The following is a 22,618-nucleotide window of genomic DNA, read 5'->3' as shown; positions in this document are numbered from 1 at the left end:
GGAGGACTTTCTAAGAGAAACTGGCTTGTATACACGTCACACATGAGGAAAACCACCAAAAACGCCCACACAGCCAGCCCGTTCGCGGAATTCGAACCTTGGACCGAACTACCAGTGTTCAGCGATTTTACCGCTCGGCTATTGGTGGGAAAATTTATTCAAGGCACTTAAGCAAAGTTTAAAACAAACTCTTAAATATTGAAATAAATCCTTTGTGAGTAAAAAGGCCTTTGCAAAATTTAAAATCATTCTGAAAACCTCTTCTATGCTTCCGAGACGTCTTATTCGTAATAAATGTGAATATAATAAATAACGGTATATATTTAAAATTTGTTTGGGCCGGGAACAGCAACCAACACCCCTAGATATTCAAATGAAAGTTCTGACATAGCTGATTTTGAAATCCTCGGAGCAATTTTCTCGTTCCCTCAATAATGTTTAAAGAAATACGTGTCACATTTATAACACCATTTTGAATCAAGAATGGCGGCTCGTGGAATTACCAGCTGCGGAATTATCACTGGCGTGCGGTAAAGTCGCTGAACGGTGGTAGTTCGGTCCGGGGCTCGAATCCCAGCGAACAGGCTGGCTGCATGGACGCTTTCGTTGTTTTCCCCATCTGTATCCTGTATATGATCCAGTTTCCCTTAGAATGTCCTCCATGAAGGCATCCCTCCCCTTAGGCAGATAGCCTTTGACTGCTTTGCCATGATTAAAGAAACCAAACCAAATTTTTACCAGTTTGAAACCACTGAGTTAGACAATCTAGAGAAGTTTGTTATTTTTCCTATTGCTATAGATTTTAGGTTAAATTGTAAATGGGTATGCATAATCATAATTAAAATATAGTTATTAAATATTCTGTAACCAAAATGTTCCCGCTTGGACAGTGGATTTTATCAACACATAGAACTGCATCTAAGAAAACGCTGTCAATCAGCGTTTTTGAAGATCATATAACTTAGTCTTTTTTAACAAAGTGTTTAAGGAACTGGCAAATAAATGTTTCGTCTGTTATAGATAATTTCAGAAACTTCGGTGATTATGTTGTAAAAGGGAAGTCAGCTGCACTGTATGCATTTTCAAGGATAAATTTATTAAAAAAATTATAAAAAGAATCATGAATTTAACGGACAATGGGAAACAAAAAGAGAGTTTGATTTATTTACTATGGCAAAGCGCTCGAAGACTGTCTGCATAAGGACAGGGATGCCTTCATGGAGGATTTTAAGGGAAACTGGTTCGTATAAACGTCAGACGTGAGGAAAATTACGAAAACGCCCATGCAAGCCAGCCCGGGATTCGAGCCCTGGACCGAACTACCAGTATTTATCTTGCATGAACAAGGCTGTTTCCGTTGAATCGCCCTAGGCATTAAATATGGACATATATTCATTCAAGATTTGAATGTGGCAATTTGATTTCACTGCCTCCCTTAAAATACGGGCCTGTTGAGGTCTTTGTTGGATAAAGCTGCGTTTTTGCTATGCTGTTTTGAAAGCACTCAGTCCTTTAGGACACCTTGTACAAGCACTATTTCTTATGGCTCTTAACTATTCTAAAATATCTTTTGGCTATTCACTAGTTTAAAGGGAAGAGAAATTACTCTTTGTTACATGAATTTTTTTCAAAGTTATTTACTTTTTAACAAATACCGTGAATATTTTCATAAATGCATTGATAAATCGAAAATTGCATTTTTACCTGACAGTAAGGATGGCAATTGCATCCGACCAAAAAAAAAATAATAATAATAATAATAATAATAATAAATAAAAGAAAGCTCTAAGGTCTTTAAGGAAGAAAAGTGACAGAAAAGTATCTTTTTCTCTGACCTCGATATTCTTGCTTTTTCGTTCTAATATTGTTAACTTAGTTTTGTCACGCCACAGGTGGCATGACAACAAATGCATTCTAAGTGAAAGGCACGGGAGAATGCGAGGGTTTGCGAGAGAAGAAAAACCCCTCAATAGTCCATTCATTACAATTGGGCAAAACAAAATCCCGAAGAGTAGTTTCCCCTGCTCCTGTCAATCAGTAGTTTCTTCAAGATTCTTTTCCTTTGAGGAAATGAACGCTCAAGTAAATAAGAGAAGGTTGCAATGAATGGTGGGAGAGGAAGGCGGGCAGAATTGACGTCACAGCAGAAAGAGGAAAGGGTAGACAAGCAGACGAAAATCGTAGCATTTCAGTTTAGTAGTAACGTGCATGTGGCGTGACTGCTTCATTCTGAATAGTGGCACAGAGCAGATAGCCGCTTATTTCTCGGAATACCATGGCACGAAGAGGTTTACAGATTACAAAAGAAAGTAAGTTTTTATATTTCGTGATTTTGCTTACTCTTTGGGGCGCTGGTTTGCCAGAGTTTTGAAATTTTAATATTTTGCGAGTGGATGCAACAAGAATCGCGTGTCAGGTTTTCCTGTCCGCAGCTCCGTCTAGCGTCTTGCGGTGAAACTTTAAAATCCCCGCCGGCAGTTCCAGCTGTTTCTCGTTCCAGAATTGTCACGAACACTCATAACGTAGAAAGAAACTTACTTCCCCCCTCTGTTTTTAGTTTATTTTCCGCGTCTGCGGCGATTTTGTTTTTTCGTGGTGCGTTACTGAAAATGATATTGTAACTGTAAAGATTTACCTAACTGATTGTGTTCGTCTTGACTGGCATTTTTGTACAATATTGGCTGCACGTGTGCCGAAAAATGAGATAAATATCAAAGATTTCCATTAAAGAAGTTCATCGAGTGCTTGATGAAAGCTGTATTATAAGTTTTTTTTGTTGAAACTCTTGTTTTGTTACTGTTGCTAAGTTTCCCAAAGTTTTGTTAATCTTATATTTTTCACGTTTTGTTACTGTTGCTAAGTTTCCCAAAGTTTTGTAATCTTATATTTTTCACGCTTCTGAGCGTTGTTTATGTCTGTTTATTTTCATTGACCATCAGTTATATAATTAGAATGTTTGATTGCTGAAAGTAATACGCATAAAGCAACTCAAATTTAATAGGCTACGAATTACAGCGGCAGATGAAACTAATGTTGAGGATGTTTGAAAGAGTATATCGTCTTATCGGACTTATGCAAACACGAAGGTTCTTCCGTGTTTCCCGTACCTTCTAGGTAAAATTATTTACCTTTAAACAATCGGTCATTTTTATCCTCTCTGAGTTAGTTCTTAAATAAGTTGACCTCAATTTGTTTGTGTCTTAAGAACCGAGTAAGCAGTAAGATTCAAGAAGTAGTTAAATTTCCTATTGTATTTAAAATGTGTAGTGGGAAATTTGGAATTCAATATATTTTGTTTCTTAAAGTCGTAAAAAATTTCGTTTAGTTCGTGAAGTCTTATCAGAAAGGGGTAAAATTATTTACATGAAGGTATAATTTGTCAACTTGTATGTTATCAAAATTCAGCGTGCAGTTACTTTGTTGGAAATATGCGACAGATTTATATGGATCAAAAATCTGACAGCAATTATTCGAAAATAAAATAATGAGGTAATCATAACAAGTTCAAAATTTGATGAGAGTACAAAGCAAATATTTACATTGAATCGTGCATTGCTCGCAGAATAACTTCTCGCCAAGCTGGCGAATTGAATTAAAACAGAAAAGACAGCTAAACGCAAACATAAACTTTTGTATTTTACCTATAATTTTCCTTTTTCACTTAATGTATTGAACTGGAATTGTTTTTGTGATTCATAAGCTAAGAAAGTGCACAAGTAAAGTTTCCTCAGGTTAAAAGTTTCAAAACTGCTGTAGAATTAGCTTTTTAAAAGCACGCATCAGACTAAAAGCAAAATATCGAAATATGCTTTTTGCTGTGCAAGTGTCACGCAAGTTTTGCAGAGTTTTATGTCATACAGCGTTTCTCAGACTTTTAGGGTCACCGTTCCCTTGTTTGAACTAGTTTTTGTAATGCTCCTACCCTTTTTGGGGTAAAGTGCAGAATCGCCCACTTATTTGGCGCTTTTTACAAGAGTAAGAAGAATTGGATTTTTGTCAATTTTCTTTGACTTTTAAGTGAAAATAGGTCGATGTGTACATGGATAAAGTCGAGGGAGTGCGCAATGCCAATTTTGTGCAATTCTGGAATGCTTTTTCAAGTGAAAATAGGATAATGTGTACATGGATACCGAGTATGTACAATTCTTAAAAATGCGCCAAACAGTGGGTGATTCTGCACTTTCCACCCTTTTTCTACATGTCTGCACACGTATAGGTATATAATTAATATTATGTAACTATAAACAATTGAAATATAATTTAATTAATTCTATGTTGTTAAAAGATCGATTTGTTTCCTGTATTGTTTCATTGCAGCAATAATTAATGCAAGTAATAAATTAACATATTTTTATTTCTCTGCAATAAAAATTACGTTATCATACAATAGCGATCATGACAATGCAATGCAAAGTTATGAATATTACGACAGTAATAACAATATTTTACGAAAAGTACTTTTTCCCCCCCTCCCTTCCGGAAGAGGAGAACGAACATTACCAACACCGTCTCGAAGAATCTTAATTATCTGTAAGGTACTGACGTTTTTCGATACTTACAACCATCATCTTTGACTATGCAAATATGCCAGTCTGGCGCTATTGCTTACTTTGAGAAGCATTGTCTTAATGCAGTCTTAAGCCCACCAACGGCCAAGCGGTAAAAGCCGCTGAACACTAGTAGTTCGGTCCGGGGGTTGGAGTCCCGGCGAACGGGCTGGCTGCATAGAAGGTTTCCTGGTTTTCCCCATGTGTAAGGTGGATACGAGCCAGTTTCCCTTAAGCAAACCCCACGGAGCATCCCTCCCTTTCCGCGTAGTGCCTAAGGGCGGAGCAGGTAATAAGTTTAAAAAAAAAAAAAAAAATGCAGCCTAAAGAATGAATTTTAAGTAGTTTATTTATTTAAAGGTAAAAAGGCAGTACGGGCATTATAAAAAAACTAGGTTCTGACAAAATTAAAAAAACAAAAAATCATCCAATGATAATCCTGGGAATCCGATGATGAAAATAATACAAAGTGATTTTATATATAAGAGAATACAATATAATATGCACAGAGGAAATAAATATGATATACAAGCATTTATATTCATACTACTGTTATTGTTATCTTGTCATATGTAGCTGTAGAAGGCAAAGCATATTAATTACCTTAAAAGGCTTGTGTTTCATTTCAAATTCCATCAAAATCATTACTCCCCCCCCATAAACATATTCTCTAACATATATAAAAACTCTAAACATATATAAAAAAAAACATATTCTCTGAAGCTTAATCTGTAAATTCCAGGAGAAAAACTCTTTTTCGGAGTTTATGAAATTTGGGAGCGGAAATACTTTTTCATAAATTTAAATGTGAATTTAGAATTTTTATAGAAGGAAAACTAAGGATTTCGCCAAAAATTATGCGAAACGAATCATTGTTCGTAATGTGGGAGACAAATAAGCAGTATTATTGAAATGTATCATAATCTTTTCATTTCATTTATTCATGCTTTATCAACTTAAATTTCAAGGAATGAAAAATGAAATGAAACATCTTGCACAGACAGCATTAAGAAAATAATAATATGGATATGAAATTGTGGTCACATAATTAAAAAAAGTACTCAATGCTATTTTTCTTGAGGCGAAATATAATTTAGAACTTGCTTCTCAATATTGTTTGCTCTCGTTTTATTCGCTAATTTGGAGAATTATTATTTTGTACACTGGCTAGATTGGTGTACCCACATAAAACTGAGATTTTTTATTTACCATTATTTATTTTCAGTTCATTTCTAGCAAATTTTTACCTAACTACGTAATTGTAGGCACTTTTTTAGTAAAGTACATCGTTATCCTTATTGTAAACTATGCAGTATTATAAGAAAAGACTTTCTTCCCTATCTGTACAAATCTGTGAAATGACTGCAAAGAATAAAGTTCACTTTGCATATTATAAAGGCGAATAAATCAAAAATTTAATGTTGTTGTTACTTAATGTTGTTGTTACTCATTTGTCTAACAGTAACATTAGTTCAAGACCACGAAATTCCTCGTGGCAAGGAGCGCAAGATTACACCTGTCGTTCGCTACAGCATTGAGTACCATACAGGTGACAGTGCGATTTAGCTCAGTTCTACCCCCAATTTTGATGCATGGAGGTAGGAAGTAAGAGAGAGTAAACATGGAGGTAGGAAATCCTTTCCTACCTCCATGTTTTGATGAACAGCACTCCCAGGGGGGGAGACGGGGCGGAGGGTCTTCCACCCCTTTCCCCTTCCACCAAACCACAAGAGAGGACTTTCGGCTCGCCGCTTATTTAGAGTGCAGCCATGCTCGCATTAACACTATACATTTACAAACATCCAGGCGAGGTTCGAATCCCGGCTGCATGGGCGTTTTCGTGGTTTTCTCCATGTGTAACGTGTATACGAGCCAGTTTCCCTTAAAAAGTCCGCCCACCAGCGACCGAGCAGTGAAGTCGCTGAACACTGGTAGTTCGGTCCGAGGTTCGAATCCCGCAAACGGGCTGGCTGCATGGGTGTTTTCGTGGTTTTCCCCATGTGTAACGTGTATACGAGCCAGTTTCCCTTAGAAAGTCCTCCACGAAGGCATCCCTTTCCTTAGGCAGATAGCCCTAGTGTGCTTTGCCATAATTAAATACACCACACACACCACCCTTAAAAAAGTCCTCCACGAAGGCATCCTTTCCTTAAGGGCAGATAGCTCTCGAGTTCTTTGCCGTAATCTAATAAACCAAACATCCATGCCTTCTCCAAAATTCGAACTCGGGCCCTTCAGCGACGCTAACCGCTATACCGGTTGGGCTGCAAAATTTAATGTTTTTGACTTTACTTACGCTGTTTATATGAAAAATTAAGCGATTTATATTGGAAAGTTAAGCGGCTTGCATGGAAGGTTTTTGACTCGTACTATTTACTTTGTTACATGTCAATATAAAACTGGCGGGGGTTAAGATTATGAGGGGGGTAACTGACATAGATCCATTTCCTTCAGGAGCAGCTTTTGAAATCGATAATTTTATTCAAAATATTCGTTGAATGTTTTCTGACGCAAAACTGCTCATATCTAAGAGACACATGGGGAAAATCCCAAACGGAAAGCCTATTCTGTCACCTGGAATCCAAATCGGAGTGAACTACCATCGTTCAGAAGTCGTCTTTACTCGGACCCTGGTGACTCCCTGTTCGTTATGTTTGTTAATTAAAGCTGACAACTTATTTATGGGCTTAATTCGAATTCCGGATAATAAAGACCCATTAATGACCGATTGGCTGAAGCCGCGAAATTGTAATATCATTTGCCATTATAAAGTAATGCAGCCTCGGGTATCCATCGGTGAGTGCAGTGCCGTTTTAAGCTCATTTCCGGCAATGAGATGCAGATCCACGGGTCCCCTTGGCACTAGCGGATCCATGGAGGGGCTCTTGGATCCGCTAACAAATGAAACAAAATTTTAATGTTTAATTTTTATTGTAAAAAGATATCAAAAATAAAAAACAAAACGGTATTCTTATAAAAAAATATTTAAAATAAAAACAACATTCTAAATATAAAAAAGGTAAAAATAACATTTTAAGATATAGTATAACAAAAATTATAACATTCTTTTTCGTGACTTAATAATACTGGAAAACTGACGTATGATAGTATCACTGTTAAGTTTCTCCAGTGCATTATATTCTATATATAATATTGACAATGCATCTAGGTTTTCTTGATGTAAATTAGACCTTAAGTATGTTTTTATTCCTTCTAGGGTCGATAAAGATCGTTTGCCTGACGCGTTAGAAATGTGGGTATCGTTAAATATTTGCGATAGAGTTAGAATATTCGGAAAAGTTGCTTTCGCCGCCTGGAAAACCTCAGATTTTCATAAATCGTGTTTTTGTTTAAATTTTTGCACAATTCTTGAAAATGAAAAATTTTGTTTTGGAAATATCCTTTGGTTTCGTCAATATCGTTCCTATATTTCTGACACAAAATGTCAGATGATATTTTGATTTCCTCCTTGTCTAGGTTGAAAAAACATTTAAACGCTAATGTTACTTTTTCGTACAATTTAATACTTTTTTCAGTCTTGAGTAATATTGTCGTATATTACATTAAATATCGTTCTATATCTTTCTTTCGCTTCTAAAGTGATTTCGTTTTCAGCCGTTTCATGAAAAAAATACTTTTCTCCTCTTTGCTCTTAAGTTCATCGGTGAGTCGCCGAGCCGAGCGGTAAAGTCGCTGAACTCTGGTAGTTCGGTCCGAGGTTCGAATTCCGTGAACGGGCTGGCTGTATGGGTGTTTTCGTGGTTTTCCCCATGTGTAACGTGTATACGAGCCAGTTTCCCTTAGAAAGTCCTCCACGAAGGCATTCCTCCCCTTAGGCAGATAGCCCTCGAGGCTTTGCTGTAATTAAATAACCTAACCTCGATTTCGTTAAAGTGTTTTTTTTTTTTATTTTTGCAACAAAGGTCAACAGAGGCGTCATCAGTTCTACTCCCAATGATACATTCAAGCCCCGGTTTGTAAAGTTTTGATGGTTGCATTCACTCATTCCAAAATCCTTGTCCAAATCAATGTTAATAGAGCTGTTTCGAGGGTGTCCATTTTATTGTACAGAGCCTTCGCTTCGTTTCTATCTGCAAGTTTCTGTTCTGTATTATTGCTTAACTTGGAAGAAAAAAAAATATTGCCTTGTAGTTTTTATGGAAAGCGTTTACTGCTTCAAGTCGGGCAGACCATCTAGTTACAACTAATCTTTTTGAAGAACATTTACAGCTTTGCAGTAAGTTCCATCTTTGAGGGGAAGCCGAAAAGAATGTGTAAATACTTTGAACTGTTGTAAAATAGTCAGTTATTTCCAAGCTAGACTGGCATGCAAATTTAACTCAAGATTTAATGAATGATTAAAAGATGGCACATAAATAGCGTTAGGTGACAATTCTTGTATTCTTGCCTGTACTCCTGTGTAACACCTCTACATATTTGCGGCATTATCATACGTTTCATCCGTCGATATCCAAGGCCGCCATGCCGGCCTTAGATACCGACGGACAATGCAGACATTGGGCGAGCAGGCGAGAGGCGCGGATTATTTTCGCAAAAGCATTTACTATTTTTCTAAAGAATTTTTATCTTCAACTATCGAAATTTATAACCATAAGTTCTGGTTGAGTCCAGCTTATCAGGGTCATGGGCTCCTGGACGCCCGCCCCAAGCGCCCAATGGATAAGTCTGCACTGAGTGAGAGGATATATCCAAGGATTATTATTTTCGAAGTGCCTACAGTTTAAGTACGCTCTACCTCCACGTCATAAAAATAAAATAAGTGAGCAGAATTGAGAGCAGATATATGAATCAAGAAAAATAAATAAGAAGGAAATCAACCTGACTTAAGTTAAAGGAGAAAAAAAGTAAACTTTTAATGATATTAAAAGTTTGGAAAAATTAACAGTGTTTAGCCTCTCCATGATCGGATGGATTTTAAATCAGAGGTAGCAATATTTATAATAACGCGAGAAATGTCCTAGGCAGAATTTAATATGCTGGAATTGATGCTATAATGACGATTGATAATATGTGAAAATTATTTATGAAGATTTTTATTGTAAACGTAGCTGAGTTTTAGTTGTTGAGTAGATGAAAAGTGAATGGGTAGGACTGCTGAACTCTGGTAATATCAACGCGTTCGGTTACCTGCGAAGAAGTTGTCTGCGTAGGTTTCCTGTATGCAAAACCTTGAATGCAAGAGAACTTTAACTGAGAAAGTCTTCTACGATGGCAACTTGTGTCAGACAAATAGCCTCCGTTCTATCTGTTGATAATAAATTACTCATTTACAAGACCCTTTTGCGTCCCATTCTTACCTATGCCTGCCTTGTTTGGGGATATGCCTGCAAATCTAATAATATGAAACTGCAAGTTATTCCAAATGTACTACTCAGGGAAGCGGTGAATTGTCGTTGGTTTATTAGAAACGCGACAACTCACTGTGAGCTTGATATCCCTGAAATATATATTCACATGGCTAAACTAGCTGAAAACGTCTTTCAAAAAATTCCTGATGTTAAAAATAGCACAATTCCAGTGCTGCACTACGACTATGATGTTAATTGAAAACAACCGCTAGCGGTCCTCAGGTACTTAGATAGTTAATTTTGTATAAATCTATTACCATCGTATTCTTTATTAATCCCTATGCATAATCCTTTACAGAACTACTTTTCACATGTATGCTGCTGGATGTATGTAAATATTTGTTTGTAGATATTGTTTGTAATTCCCATGTACTGTCTATGTAAAATTGTCGCAAACCTATTAAATATTCATTCCCACTTATTATGATAAACTTGAGTAACTCTGCAATTTAAGGCATTTCCTCTTACATCCCTTTAAAAACGTCATGTAACTGCTTATCTTGCTTGCTCACTTACCTTCGTCTTAGGTCTGCGCCGCAGGTGTGTATCGTCTGGACTCACCATCACGTGATTACCCGTACTGTGGACTCCGTTATGTTTGTTTATCTACTTTTCGTAACATTCATGGACTCGAAAATCTTCATCATTATGTCGGGTTAGCGATCACATGCGGGGACCCAATCTGCGAACTTTCTCGAGTTTGCTTGAGCCGACAAATAGCCATCACGTAGATCGCCATTGCTAGGTAACGAAGCAGTCTAGGAGAAGGTATGGATTGCGGTGTTTGTACAGAAGAGGGGTCATCAAAATCTTTTATATCCCGCCTACACTGTGTACCTGCCATTTTATCATTTACTTGTTTCTCCCCCCTAAAAATATATAGAATTTTCGTTTATTCTGTGACCATTTCCTGTAGCAGCAGAGCTACCATTTAGTTCAGTTTTTAAAAACTTTAATTTTTACTATGAAAAGGCAGCGTTTTGATAAGAAACAATGGAGATATGTTCAATACTAACTAAACAGTTAATAAGCTCAACCGCTTACTGCGTTCAAATTTCCAAGAGCCGAAACAAATACGTACTCCCCCCCTCCCCAATGGACGAGCATTTAGCCGACTTAAGCTTTAGTGGCCACTTTATTGTGGAAGCACCTAATAGGTTAGCCGCCGTTACCTCCTATGAAGGGATCGACAGCTATAGTCATGCCTTCTCCGGGATTCGAGCTCCTCGGTATAGCAACACTTCTAGCGGGACAAATTCCGACCTAAGGCTACTGCCAAACGGAATTGAGTGCTATCTCGCCAGCGACGAACTACCATGTGTCAAGGCGCAGACACGATAGTAACAGTACTGCCAAGCCTGAACCATCCTGAGAATACACTCGGGTTCTAGTCCTGTAAAGAGTGATTATATACCCTCGTGGTTGAGACTGCCTAAGTACAGATCCTAGCCAGTACTTCCCAGGAATTCTCCTGAGTCAACCCCCCGGGGGTATCCTAGAGTAGTCTGCCCTAACCACCGTACCGTCTGGGCGGCAAACAAATTCATACTAATCAATAGAAAACCGCCATTTATTAAACGCCTCGCCTCCGCTTATAAAGGCCCACCAGCGGTAAAATCGCGCAAGCCTGCTAGGCCCGACCTGAGATCGATTCCAGGTGAAAGAGCTGGCAGCATGGGCGTTTTCATTTTCCCCATGTGTATCGTGTACACAAGCCAGTTTCCCTTAAACAACCGCTTATTATTTTACTTAGCCAAAAGACTGATTCTTCAGTGCCAGAATCATTTATACCTATCAAAGCTTTTCGTATTTCATTCATTCAACATTTAGTGGACTGTGCCTTTATCATTTAGGAATGCAATACTTGAATAAGACTGGTTTGACCGAAAATTTTTACCCCCTAGTCTCTGTACCTATGAGACACTATTTTCTTTGTCCGCACTGGACTTCAGAGGGCGGTGAAGTGTCTAGACACTGATACTTCGGTCTGGGTTCGAATCCCGTCGAACCGGCTGGCTGCAGGGGCGTTTTCATGGTTTTGTCCTACAAGAAGGCATCCCTCCTCTTAGGCAGACAGCCCTCGAGTGCTTTGTCATAATCAAATAAACAAAACCAATCAGAGGGGAGAATTTCCTTACCTTAAAGTTAACAAATGCAATCCTAGAGACACTGTAAACGGGTGAAGATTCTTTCTGACATACCACCCGATAGAAGGTGGAAATACAACTTCTTTATTCCATCTTTTAAAGTTTCTACATTCAAAAATCTTCCCTTTGGGGTAAACATATTATATTTACACAGTTATGAAGAACGTTCATGAAATGCTTCTAAGCACAATTGTACATTTAAGAGTCTTTGGGAAGTAATAAATGTAGACTGAAGGATAGCATTTGTCATGCTTTTAGTAATGACGAGGCAGATCGATTAAACGTGTAAAGGATAATCTTGGCACTGGCCAGAAGCGTAAATTTTGAAATTTGAATAAATCATTGGACGAAGCATTTTCTTAATTTGTTGTGTGCTTAGCTTGTAATATGTCGAAATGCGAAGAGAAAAGATTTAAGTCTGAACGAAAAGAATAAATTGTTTAAAAGATTTTAACAATCCCTTCCTTCGTGCAGGACTGGCTCGTATACACGTTACACATACGGAAAACCAAGAAAAGGCCCATGCAGCCAGCCCGTTCGCCGGGATTCGAACCCCCGGACCTAACTGCCAGCGACTTACCGCTAGGCCGCTGGTAGGTACTCGAGCTGACATATACTGATTAAAAAAGCTGGCAGCAGTTTTGTGAAACTGAGAAAACAGTTGAAAAACTGTTGTTAAACAATGTTTTTCTGAGAAAACAGTTGAAAAACTGTTGTTAAACAATGTTTTTCTGAGAAAACAGTTGAAAAACTGTTGTTAAACAATGTTTTTCTGAGAAAACAGTTGAAAAACTGTTGTTAAACAATGTTTTTCTGAGAAAACAGTTGAAAAACTGTTGTTAAACAATGTTTTTCTGAGAAAACAGTTGAAAAACTGTTGTTAAACAATATGTTTTCAACTGTTTTCTCAGTTTCACAAAACTGCTGCCAGCTTTTTTAATCAGTATATGTCAGCTCGAGTACCTACCAGCGGCCTAGCGGTAAGTCGCTGGCACAGTTGAAAAACTGTTGTTAAACAATATGACCTATCTCATTAACCCCTTAGACCAATATACATATGTATCCAATGTACCTATACCACCAATGTACCTATGAATGAAACTTTTATTAATTGTATACTGAAGCATATATATGTACACGCCCTTGTTTGGCCACGTCAATACCACATATTCTCCATTAATATATTTCCGATGCAGCCCTTTCAGGAAGTCGCCAGGGTTGTGTTGTTCTAAATAGGTGCGGGTACCGGACGACACCCGATTTGTCATATTAAGCCGTCCGGGTGTCCGGGCCCTGCATTCACCTGTCACCTGTTAAACAATATGAAATAAACATAGGGAATAATTGTTTGTAAGAGGTATAAAATTTCATAAAAAATTTATAATTACAAAAATATTTTTATAAAAAATTTAAATATTAATTAAAAAATTGCTTAAATAGTTTAATTTCAGTAATAATTTTTAGATTAATTATTGAATTATTTGTCATTTATTATTTTACTTGAACAGTGTAATACCGACATCACGGTTTGTAATATACAGATCGCCGTCTATTACACTCAACCGCTTAATAAACTCAAATACATAAATGATCAGCGGGTATATATTTTCGTACAAACAGCAGGATTGGGTTTACGAATTGCATAGGTTGCAAGCTAAAGTGACCAGATGACCAAGATTATCTGGGTCAGTCTCTCGTTTCAATGCGGTGTCCCACTTCATGGTATATGCAGAAGGTGGTCTCATATTCTGTAACTATTCCCGGAATTTGTAAATATAGTTGACATTAATTTTGCAAGTGCCGCTTCATATGGTCACGAAGATATTTTTGTGGGAATTAAAAATATTTAATAATCATGCTTTCTCAGCATACATTTTAGGGTATTGAAGTTTAGGGTTTTTCCAGGTATTGAAAAACCTTCATTTTCGAGAGAAAAGTATCATGATGAAAAAAGATAATCTGATAATAAAAATTATTCAATGAAATATTGTTTTTAGAAATAAGTGGAATACTCAAAAAATTATACAGTAGTCTGAGTGTGAAACTAAATCAGCGAAATTTATCGAGATTTCCCATATGAACTCAACAAGTAACTAAAAACGTGTACGAATATTACTTCTTTAAAGTAGTAAAATTATCCTTCAAATAAAGTTGTACCCCTCCTCTTAAAGTCTTCAAAATTGTTGTTCTGACTTATCTCACTTCTCTAATAGTAACATCAGAACAAGCCCACGAAACTCATTGTGGCAAGGAGTGCAAGATTGCGCCTGTCGTTGACAAGAGCCTTGAGCACCATACAGATTACAGTACGACTTTGTTCAGTTCCGCCCCAAATTTTGATGGAGAGCATTCCGGGGGATGACGGGTCCGAGGATCTCCCACGCCTCTTCTCTTACCACGAACCTCTCGAGAGGACTTTTCGCTCGCCGTATATTTAGAGTGCCCCCATGTCGCACAGACACCATACATTTATAGGCATTCAAATCCTTCTCAGGGATTCGAACTTGGGCTCTTCTTTACTGCAGTCAGCATCGCTAATCACTATCCCGGTTGGGTGTCTCGAAATTGCTCTCAGAGCTGGATTAACCATTGAGCAAAATGAGCACTTACTTAGAGCATCAAGGAAAGGGTGCACCACAAAAATTTCCTATTGCCAATTTTATAGTGAAAGCCAATGAAAGAAACTGGTTTAAATGTAACTTTGACACCAAAATACCACCGTAGGGCCTCTAAAAGTCTTGATCCGACCTTGCTTGTCCTGTACTAGCTTCGAAAAAATCTGCTCAGTTACTATGCTAAATATAATATGAAGCCAGGCACTAATATATTATCTATCGCAAATATGAACAGACACTGTGTTAATGATTGTAACAGATGTCGGTAGTTCTGTTTTCCCAAAATTAAGAATCTAAATATTCGTACCACACGTAACAAGGAACTAAAAGTTAGACATTTCTCGTAACTAAGATTCGACCTTACTTCCTATCACATTTTCTTTCGCGCAGACCTTGCACTTCTGGTGTCTGGTGGCCTTCAGATATCCGACATCCTTGATTGGGGCCCATCTTACTGATCATTTCTCATTCGTTTCGCAACGAAGCAACTCTGACCTGTCAAAAGTCACCAATAATGAGATCAGTATACGGAAGGTTAATGTACGTCCTTTTTTAAAACTATGCCAGACATGATGATGAAATATCTATCTATTGCGTCGTACATTTTCAGATTTGCTACATCTTGGTAGTACTCTTCCCCCGCCTCAGTGTTTTAGATAAAACGGAAGATGATAGAGTTAGCCGTAGAAATATTCTTATCTCTGTTTCTAGTATGTAGATATCAATATTACTCTCCTTCCGCGAAAGTTTCAGCTAAAAAAAAAATGTGATTTTTATCTTTTAAAAAATGATGTAAAAGTTCTATAATGGAAGAGGCATTACGTTTTCTCGCTGGTTAAGCCGTCCAGTGTGCAGTTATGTCAATTTTGAAATAGAGAATCTTTTTGTTTTTCAAATACGTGACACTTTTTTTTTTTTTTCCCTCCAATGGCAGATTGTAAACAATTACAAATGTAACTCAGTCCATTACAAGGCCGGTTGTGGTGGTCTTTTCATTATGGAGGCACCTAATAGGTGTGCCACCATCGCCTTTCCTATGAAGGGACGGACAGTTACAACCATGCCTTCTCCGGGATTCGAACCCAGGCACTTCGGCATCGCAGTCAGCTTCCCTGACCACCATACCGACTGGGCGGCAATGCCTGACACTTAGATTAGACATTCGTCGGGGAATGAGCCCCGGTGGATGCTTCGGTTTTGGCAAATCGTTTTTCCTATGCATTCTGTTTTAGGCCTTTTAACAGAAACTCTAAACTGACCTTTATTGAACGCTACAGTGTTGAGCCCTAACACTGAATATGAACCTGTAGTAAAATTAATTGTTGGATTAGTTTTACTATTTTACAGAATAATCTGACTACGCTGATTAGGAAATGTAGTCTGTTTCCGTGAGAGATCTGATTATTTCAGATATGCTTTATCTGATAAGGAAACATGTATAATATTTCTTCAATTATAAGGCGCATTTTTCCCTGTATAAATGTCGTTATAACAGGATATGCCTTATGATCATAGGCGTCTTAAAATCTTAGATTTTTACGAGTTATTAATTTTTTCGAAGTAATTAATTTTTCTAAATATTAATCTTGATTGGTAAACTTGATAATAAACCCAAGTTGATTATTAAAAAACATTTGTTAAATGTATTTTAATATTATATTTCACTTTTTTTAGAATAACTCCCCCCCCCCCTCCTCTTGTTGATAGTAAAGGAGTTGAGGCATGTGACTTAGAATTCAAGAAATACGGTATATTATCAAATACCACCGAAACACAATGTAAAATTTAAATTAGTCGAAAAAGCAACCTTATTTTGGCCAAGAAGAATTATTTTGCCTTCTGAAGAAGAGGGATCTATATCTGTTCGCCCTCGAAATCGATAGAATTTTAATCAAAATATAGACCAATATAAGGCCTTTTTTTGGGGGGGGAATAACTTGCCTTAATAAGAAAAGCTAAAAATTGACATAATTACATTCAACAGTATTAGGGCCGCGTTGCGGACGTGCCCGCTAACTAAGTGGTTGCCTCTCGCTAAATATAGTGAGGAATACTAGAAGCAGGCATATTAAGAGAAAATGAGGGGGAAAAAAAAATCTAAAAAAAACTTTAAAAACTATAAAAAAAATTAACCCATTTTTAAAACCTAGGTTGCTGACTGGCTGCAAAAAAATCAAAATGCCTTACTTCATTTCTGTTGTATATTCTCGACGTACGTTAATTTGAATTATTTCATTGGTCCAAGGTGTATTGGGTGTTAGGAAAGAGTTACAATTTCTCCATTTATTTCGCAAGAGGCGTTGGTATAAAAACAAGGCGCCTCTATACTATCGTTCTGTTTTTCATTTGAATATTCCCGCTAGGAGAGAGGACAACAGACTCTAGGCAAAGAAGTTGCAGGGAAAGATATATAAATTCTTTGCTCTAGGCATCTCTTAGAGGGACCAAAGACCAAGGCGTTTACGGAGTACCTTTATAATAAAATTACAGGTTGGGTTGGCAGGAGAGGGTCCTTTTACTTTTTCCTGGACGCCTGGAGTCCCTCTATTGTCCTCTCTCTGATCTTATCTTTAGAGTCGTGTTCGGCTGTACTTAGCTTACTTTTAAAACTGTTTGCTCCAAAGGTTTCGAATAATTAATTATAAATATTCTTAAAAGAGGTTTTAAACCTGGCTTTAAAACTACTAACGTTGCATCAAAATTTGACAACATTCCAAATACAATTCAGCGCGACTCTTAAATTTGCCGCCCGGGGCACAGACCCCGGCTTTCTCCCCCACCTAGATCCGGCATGGAGGTAGGAAGTAAGCCTTCTTCAAAAGCGGGCCCCACTTACCATGTGATGGATTATGGAGGTAGGAAGTAAGATCCATGTGAATCATGGAGGTAGGACCTGATGGAGGTCCTTTCTTACCTCCATGAGATCCGGGACTGGGAGGGGGAGAAGAGAGAGATAGGGAAAAGCCGTCTTTCCCGTATTTTCGTTGACTGATGTGTTAATTCGTTAGCATGCATTGCCCTGGACAGAAAGTAAGAGGATATGGCAGCGACCAAGTGGTTTCATTTTGAATTTCAACTCTAAAATCGATGATGCATTGCCTAACTACAGATTAAGAGCAGTTAATAAAGATTTTTTCTACGAATGAGTTAAGAAATAATAATTTTTCCAGTTTTAAATTTATAGGCATGCGCGGAGACGCCGACCCTGTGTTAAGGATCATCCTTTGTAGCACATTTTTTTTCCACGGCCAACAGGATTTTATATTCGAATATATGTTGACATTCAAAATAGAATTCTTTTGAGAAATTAACTCATAAAAGTAGAAACTAGAAACAAAGATAAACAGTAGCATTTTTATCTGTGAAAGCTGTTGTGGTACATTGCACTTCATTTCACGCTCTAATTGTAATAATTTTTGTATCACCAGGTCAAAACAGTTTGGAGAATAAAAGTGCGAGTAAGGATTATTTCGATATCGAAATTAATTTCGACACTTGTAAAGCTCATTTTACAAGCCCTGGATGCTATTTTCTTCCAGTCCCAAGAGATGGAAAATATGTGAAATAAATTCCTTATCCCACCGCTGATTGAAATTTGTTATGTATATTGAAGTTTCACATAAATATACGAAATCTGCGCTTAATATTCTCCTTTATAAAACTTTTTACATACACTTGAATACTTATTATTGCTTGTCAATAATCGTGCACGCAATCAAATTATTAATTTTTTAGTAAAATTATTTTTTTGTAGTTAAAAGGAATCGGTTTTGTATTCAAGCACATAATTAATTCAGTTTCATTTATTAATTTAAAGCACTTAATTAAAAATTAAGATTTAAACTTTTATTCTATAAACCTCCATTTGCAGGAAGAGCATTCCTGGCATGTACATGATAGACATATTCTGCCACCTGGCATGTGAATTGATACATCATACTAGTTTTCTGCCACCTGACAGATACGATGCAATTACCTCAATTAGCGGTAATACGCCCGACATTTTGGCGTGTCCGCTTCCCTTACGTTCTGTAACGCAACTAACTTTTTGTGCGGTGCGCCCTCTGGGCACAAATCACCGCAATCACCGAGGAGGCCAAAACAAAGTAACTCTTCCTTTTATCAGCATTATGGATGATAAAACGTTATTTCGATAGAACATTTTTTCACAAAAACTATTTTTAAGGGAATAACGCGAAAAATGATGTAATGCAAAAATTTCCCTAAAAAATAAAAGCTGTCTTTAATTTTTGTTCTAACTTATTGTAATTTTTCACTCTTTATTTTCAAATGATATGTATTTCTCATAACGCTCAAAATATGAAATAATGGAGTGAGGATAATGAATACTTTGCATTTTATTTAATATTCTCTATACTGAATTGCATTTACGCGGATGCCATTTATGAGCCAGGTTTTGAATATGACATTTGCTAAGTGATGGCCCCACTGTGTAACAATAAGCGGCGTTGGGAACTGCTCATTAGTCGTAACATGTGACCAGGGATACTGGTGATCGTAACTCTGATGCGGGTCTTCCAGAACTCTTGCAAAGCGTGTTCAGAAAATTTCTGTTTTAAAGTAACCCCATAAAAAAATCGAAACACCAGACAGGAGGACTGGGCGCCAAGAGATGTTATCATAACGAGGAATGTATCTTATCAACGAAGGTTCAGTTTTGCGAAATTGTTTGTCGTTAAAAAGATTAATATAATTCTGGCTGTTAATTCCTCATCTCTTGGTTGAACTATAAATGATAAGATAACGTTTACTGGTGACAATTTTACAGCTGCGCCATCGTCATCGGTTCAGCCGGCCGTCATTTGACAGAGGCCATATTTAAAACACTGATGTACGTGTCACTGACACTAACCACCAGAAGTGGTTATTGTTTTCACGCGTCTTGGACAAAATATGTGTAATTGTCGCAAATAATTTCATTGTAACACCTGATATAGTAAATAAAACAAGAGTTTTGCTGAAAAAGTTAATTGCCTTTTCTTTGCCCTCAAAGAGTTAAAAGTTGGTTTGATTTATTTGATTACAGCAAAGCAATCGAGGGCTATTTGCCTAAGGGAAGGTATGCTCTTCGTGAAGGACTTTCTAAGGGAAACTGGCTCGTATATACGTTACACATGGAGGAAATCGCGAAAATGCCCATGCAGTCATCCCGTTCGCAGGATAAAAAAAACGCGAGCAGGATTCCGAAAGCGAAACCAGCAAGGACAATTTTTATGAAGAATGAGCTTAACAATCGAAAATGTTAATTAACGTAAGATTCTAGTGACTGAAGAGATAAACGTTCGCTAGAAATAATCTTGAAAAAAAATTTCGAAGTTTATCGCGAATATTTATTAGTCGAAGCAGTTCTCAGTAGTATAGCATTGTTGTGAAATTACCTGGATTGAAACATCAGCTAATTCAGATCAGAGTAATGACCGAAAGAGGATTTAGCAGTTAAACGGAAAAACGTTTTTAAAAAATGCAAAATTTTCCTCAAGATTTGTATTTTTACATTGGGAAATATGGAGTTAGTTTTGGCTTTTCGGGTGACGTTGCGCAAAATACACTAAGAAAGCGCGATAAACGTAAAAACTATTTCTTTTCTACTGTAATTTAAATCTGCTAGAAATGCAAACATGTAATTTGACCATTTGTACTGCAATTTTACCTTCTTTCTGTGAATTTTCGGATATTTTTTTAAATACAAAAATCCACTGTCGCTTAAGATTTCATGAAATATTTTTTATAAACTTAACAATGATAGTGTTTCCGGCGGGGGGGGGGCAAGCTGAATAGATAATTATAAATACTGAAATTTCCTGAATAGAAAACTGAATTAGTGAAGAGAATTGCATTAAAAATCTTTTAACGCATATTTTTGCGATATCAAACTTTATAGCTTAAATAAGTAATAAATTTATTGCAATCTGTCGTCAGTGCGAATGTATTTTAATAAAAATTAACCTTATGTCTCTATTTATGTCATCGCTGTCCGAGATAATATTATGGTGATTTCTGATATTATTCTGATTTCAGTGATTACATTAGATTAATTGGTTATGGCAATGTACTTGAACGCTATTTGCTTAAGGAGAAAGAGATGCCTTCCAGGAGGACTGTCAAGGAAAATTCACTTGTATGCATGGAACACACATGGAAAAGCCATCAGAATACCTGTGCAGTTTCTTGCTAACGTTTTCCTAGATCTGTGTATCCATGTATAGCATTTTAGCATCTTTGTATTAATATGTAGCATATTAGTTAACGGGGGAGGAGATGTCTTCCCGTGCCCAGCACTTGCGCATGCCAAATGTAACTCGAAGAACATATTATTAGTTGAAGTGTGGTTATTTGATGCCATAGTCAATAAAGTAGGAAGGAGTATCAGTGGCCGAATCGGTAAGACACAGGTAATTCGTCCCCCGTTCGTATCTCGGCGAACGTACTTGCCGCGTGTTTTTCCCCAGATGTCACGTAAATAATAGTCATTTTCTCTTAAGTGGTTATCGCATACAAATTATATGAGTAATCAACTACTTAAAATAATTTTCTAGCATTTTCTTCTATCTCTCAAAGGAAATTTCTCGTCTTTTTATAAAGCTGCGAATTGCATATTTTTTACTAATCTTATCTTTCAACATGAGCATCGTCCAGAGGGTGATTCAACTACTAAAACCAGCTCTTTTTACACCTGGTAATCGAACAGCACTAAATTGGAAAAAACTACACTAAAGTGCTAGTTGCTTCGGATTTTGTTGGGACATGCAATGCTAGTTTTAGATACGAGCAAGAACGAATGCATCCTTCCTAAAGCAGATAACCCTCGTATACTTTGCTGTAAACAGTTAAATAACCAATTAGCAAAACTGGGAATCGGAAAAGACCAGTATTTTTCTGATATATCCTATAATAAGGTTTCAAAGTATACACAGGATTTCACTAGCCACTGTTCGTTCTACCGAGTTCCTTAAAAGCTAAAAGTTTAAAATTCTTTCTTAGAATATCTTCCAAACGCTCTTTGGAGATTTTCATTTCCCAAAGCATTTAAAGCTCTGAAAAATCTCGGTAAGTCTTGGGGAAGGGGAACGGCAAGAGGAGAGAAAAAAGTAACTGACGAGCAAATAATGGTTGTGGTACAGTCCCCATGGCTGATGGCATTCCATCCTTTCCTGTGCTCTTTGTCAAAACTTAAGATGGTACTAAATACACAATCCTCGTATACTATGCTATAAATGAATTATCCAGTCCATCCAATTTCTAAAGTTAGAAGTGCCGAAGCCCTACGGAAGATCGTTAGAAAAGAGGAACAAGAATAAATAAATAAATTAAAGCATTAATAATTAAAAAATTAATAATTAAAATAATTATATAATTACTGAAGAAATTAAATAATTAAAATTTAATAAAATTCAAAGAGATAAAATTAAATAAGCGATTTTTAATATTACTTTATTACTAAAAATAAAATTTTCGCGATCAAATTTCTACTGAAGTTGTTGTTCAGTTACAGAAAACGAGTGCCGCAGCCTTCTTATTTAGGGCTCCGGTGCGCTCCGGCTAGTGCTATGATTTATCCTAAAAACTAAAAAGTACCGGAGCCTGGTTGCGGCGCAATTTAAGCTTCGAGTCCATCCCTTCTGACGTTTCAAAAAATCACTTTTGTAAAGTATTACTTCCAAAAAATGGGCAAAAATTCTTAAAAACGTTTTCGGATATACATCGTAATTTAGTAAAGAGTTAATATAGTCCAATGACTGCAAGTATGAAAATGTATTTCTTTTGACTATCACTTTATTAAATTCAACATTCGTGCTATAATTACAGACTGCATTTTTGGGCTTATTTCGTGCAGGACAAAATGATTGAAGCTTTATGGAAAATGCGGGATTTGAAGGAATTCTGTCATCTAACAGCTGTCCATTCCGAGAAGCGTTATT

The 22,618-nt window shown here is 36.9% G+C and overlaps 1 protein-coding gene across 2 annotated transcripts in view; it reads left to right on the top strand.

Annotated features, from left to right (window-relative positions):
- The first annotated feature begins 2,132 nt into the window (after positions 1-2,132).
- ACC (acetyl-CoA carboxylase) overlaps positions 2,133-22,618 on the top strand; it is a 231,818-nt gene continuing 211,332 nt past the window's right edge. The window contains exon 1 of one of the 2 annotated variants that reach the window (XM_085807436.1): positions 2,133-2,309. In XM_085807436.1, coding sequence (XP_085663562.1) covers positions 2,276-2,309 — 34 coding nt within the window. In that variant the 5' untranslated portion in view covers positions 2,133-2,275. The remainder of the gene's footprint in view (positions 2,310-22,618) is intronic. The other variant, XM_085807435.1, reaches the window with a different exon arrangement.

This window comes from Stegodyphus dumicola, chromosome X1, assembly GCF_044657685.1.
Source record: "Stegodyphus dumicola isolate Sdum_Otavi_A_Nest chromosome X1, ASM4465768v1".
Lineage (NCBI taxonomy): Eukaryota > Metazoa > Arthropoda > Arachnida > Araneae > Eresidae > Stegodyphus > Stegodyphus dumicola.
The sequence above is the reverse complement of the archived record's forward strand: the minus strand, read 5'-3'. Positions and strand labels throughout refer to the sequence as shown.